At 36.5% G+C, this 4,027-nt stretch overlaps 1 protein-coding gene across 4 annotated transcripts in view; it reads right to left on the bottom strand.

The window, feature by feature from the left end:
* Positions 1-221: 221 nt before the first annotated feature.
* The window catches only part of LOC125032979 (interferon-inducible double-stranded RNA-dependent protein kinase activator A homolog), a 39,549-nt gene continuing 35,743 nt past the window's right edge, over positions 222-4,027 (bottom strand). For all 4 annotated transcript variants that reach the window (XM_047624417.1, XM_047624420.1, XM_047624419.1 and 1 more), the window contains 2 exons: positions 3,813-3,924; positions 222-3,651 (listed from right to left, as the gene is read on the bottom strand). In XM_047624417.1, the coding sequence (XP_047480373.1) occupies positions 3,515-3,651; positions 3,813-3,924 (249 nt within the window). In that variant the 3' untranslated portion in view covers positions 222-3,514. The remainder of the gene's footprint in view (positions 3,652-3,812; positions 3,925-4,027) is intronic.

Consider the following 4,027-nt stretch of genomic DNA (forward strand, 5'->3'; position numbering starts at 1 on the left):
TAATAAAACAAATAATAATAATAGATAATAATAGTAATTAAATATTATAAATCATAATCATTATAAAACATTGACTGAAATTAAGTGAAGAACAAATATTTTTATTTCATTTTTCAGTATTGAGAAATTAAGAGCCTTTTCTTCATCTTCCTCAATCTTATGCAATACAGACCCTGCAAATCTGAAACAATTAACTTGTAGAAGGTAAATAAAAGGCAAAGTTCAATTTGTCTGAATTCACTTAGTGCATAACTGTAGAACATAATAAATAGAAATTGTTAGCAGATCACATAGATAATATTCAACTTATAATTATTATTTAGGTGGGGAGGGATGAGAAATAGACAAAAAGCATCATATTAATTTTTCTAAGTTATACTATATCTATGTGTCCTGTTAACTAAGTTTGGACTTGTAATATTCAACTCATTACATTATTCTTTTTCTTTTTTTTTTTTAAACTTTAACATGAACTGGAGATTGTACACATAGGGCTTGATGCAAATACCACATTGTGTAAGTTACAGCCATAGTCACATGTAGGGACTGAGTGCTGCAATTTATTCAAGAAAAATACATGCATACAGTGCGCAAATTACATGCTAATACATATTCTTGAGTATTTTGCAGAAGTCAGTCCCTGAACAAGTAAGTCACGGTGGAAACAACACTGATGTAGTAGAAGACCTGTCTTTGTCATGAAAAAAATAAATAAATAAATAAAAAATATATATAAAAAAAAAGTTGTATGTGCCCTTATGAAATCCAGATTCTGATGGTTACTAACAGTAAGTTGTATCTTCTCAAATAGCACTTGCAATACATTATAAAGAGATTTTCACAAAAATGGCAATTCTCTTATATCAGGGACATACTGAACTCATTAAAAATTACAACATGCTTGAATGAGCTCCATGCATTCCATGATACTAAGAAATTTTTCTTACACAATAATGACAATAGACAAGAACTATTTGAGCTGCACAATCTCTTAAAAACTGGATTGAAAAGACCAGTTACTCAAAACATGTGTAACACCCAAACAGAGGTGACACTATCCTTGGGAGTTCTGTCTTAAGAACTTACCAGTTGTTTGGAGTGATACAGTTTCTGAAAATACCAACAGCACCATGTGGTCGCCATCAGATTACCTACAGCCAATCCATCCCAAGACGTTTTAAGCACTCACTCATTCCTTTTCAAGAACTTGTCCATACTTGTAAATTATAATGCAAAGAATAATCCTTGACGTCCAGCATACCAAGAACCTTCATTCCTCATGAAACATTTATAAACTGCATAGCTCATTGAATCCACATGATGAGCTATCATTTGGCATGTCTACATCCACTGTACAAGGTGACACCCTTTCAAACTTCAAACTTCAAATTCATCAAACCAACTTTTCCTTGACCAAGTACAAAATACTACACTACATTAGACCAATCTTGCCAGCAGATTAATATGACAGATGGAATTAGCTTTTCTGTTGGTCACACAAAACTGGAACACAATTCTCTCTAACACAACTCATTTCTTCTGCTTGTTAAACTGGTATCTCTGCTTAGAAAGCAATGCAACGACCCAACTTGGTAGAGACCACATAGGCTGCTGGTGAACAAAAACCAACAGCACACAGACAGATGACATGTACACAGCTCCAAATTTGCTTGTTCTAACTGAATACAAGAGAGCGGTGATTCCTATGTTCAGTTACTGCAAATTTGGATTGGAATTATTAATAATTATTTTTTTTCAAGATATGACTGTGACTTTGTTCATCTTCCTGAGTGCTATCTCATGCGTACAATGGGCTTCTGTCCCTAGCCCACACCACGTTAACATCAGCTTCGGAGTAACAAAAAAGTTCAACCTCACTGACTATTATTGTGTGGGCTTTAGCCATCCTTGGGTTCTTTTTCAATAATTGATGGGGAATGCATGCTCAGATCAAATGATGGTTTCTTTCTCAGACATTCCTCTGCTAAACATATTTGTTCTACTTGCTATGTTTTGATGATCTTTTTTAGTTTTAAAAGTGAAAACAGGAAGGTTTTTTGGCACAGTGTGTGTCACTACAGCTCCAAGTAATCACTCTCTCTGAGACATGATTGGCAAGCCAATTCATCAGGTGACCTTTCTTGACCCAAGGAGGCCCATCTCTACAGCCAGCAATCATCCAGTATCTATACTTTGCATTTAATTAATGAATGCCCATTAGATAAGAGAATTAATGTACGTAACAGCTTATTGGGTAAAGCATTATTAAGTTGCAGAATGGAGTAATTTGCAAGGGTTGGAACACCTTAATGAAGCTTAATACCTACTGACATGCACAACTATGCTGTAATTAAACAGAGCATATTTGCACATTTCAAATTACATGCTGATTTTTCATCCTGTTGTTTTTTTACTTTAATTTTTTGTTCTTTTTTACTAAAAGACAATAAGAGCAGATAAATCGTGGAAATGGTAAGTGGTGATGAATGTCTATCCAGAGTCCACCCTGGCAACGTACTCCACAACTGACACCTACACCTGGACCTGGACCATGACTACGGTACATTTAATGTCAGGAGGCCACGCACTGGTTGACTTTTACTCCATCTTTGCATTGATGGTGCGGTGTCCTTCGATACGCAAACCTAATTTTCTGAAACAACAAATGGCCTACAGTAATTGTACTAGAGGTAAGAATGTCAGGTACTATTTTGACTACCTTTACACCATTCACATAACCTGCAACATGGAGGCCAAGTCAGCCAGCGTGTGCTCTTCTGTAACACTTCACTATTTCTATGCAAAGTATAGCAGATGCACACAACGAGAGCAAACTCAGATCAGGATATCTGTGGGGTCAAAATGATATTTTTGAGTCAGGCAGGGAGAGGAGATGATGGGAACCTTGTGAATGGCTCAAGGCACAAACAGCAGTGTACCTTCAATATCCAAAACAAAAGGTTATATACCACAGCATTAAGGAAATTAAATTGTCTCTCATGAGTTTGGGTAAGTCAAAAGACTGATCTCTACTTAGCAGTTATTAAATTACATTCACAACGCCCATGATCTTTGGTACAGAGATGAACTGTACAGACCTCTCCCTCTGCCCGAATAACCAATTCCTGCATGTTGACCACAGGTACCACAGACATCTTGCTTCATTCTGGTCCGAGTTCCTAATTTTTTTTCGTTACCTCCTGAAAACCCAAAGGCAACTTTTTTTGTCATCCTTTCCAGAACGACTTTTTTCATTTTTTTGGTTTGCAACACATCTGTGCTGCAATTTTTTTTCTGTTGTTTTTTTGGGGGGGGTTAGGTAAATATTCTACAGGGTGTTGAATTCTCCACCAGTTACCACAGTCAACTCCAGCTTGAGTCCACAACTGGTGAGTCACTGATTGCACAAGGGAATACTCAACACCAGGTTTTACTTCTTGTCGTGAAATTTAAAAAAGGCTCCCTCCATACCTGTACCTTCCATCAAATGACCCCCTTCTCCCTAACACAAAGTTTATTTATTGGTCATAATCCTTAGGTATTCCAGGGCATTGTGAGCAGCAGCAGACTGTGCCTCCTTCACATTGGCTCCCGTGCCATAGCAGACAGCAACTGGCAGAGTTGATAGCTGGACCAAACACTGATGCTGGCCTGCATAACATGGAGGAAAAATAAATTATTACTATGCTAAAATAGAAATGTATCCATTTACCCAAAATAATCATGTACTAAAGTTTTGTTCAAACAAGCCACCTTAGACTTTTTCTGTCAAACTATTTCATTCGTTTTTTAATGAGACACATAGAACTTACCCGAGACAGACAGTTCCTCAATGTCAACATATGTGACAACAAAGTTAGCTTCTTGGGCAATGTCTTGGAGCATCTGGACAAAGTTAAGGTTCACGTTGCTCAGCGAGATTGTCTGGAGAATAAGGTTACTATATATAGTGATGAATAAAATAAAGTATTTTTCTGTAGAATATGCATATTGATACCACTTAAAATAGTAACACTGATATTCATGA

This window comes from Penaeus chinensis, chromosome 15 (genome assembly GCF_019202785.1).
Source record: "Penaeus chinensis breed Huanghai No. 1 chromosome 15, ASM1920278v2, whole genome shotgun sequence".
NCBI lineage: Eukaryota > Metazoa > Arthropoda > Malacostraca > Decapoda > Penaeidae > Penaeus > Penaeus chinensis.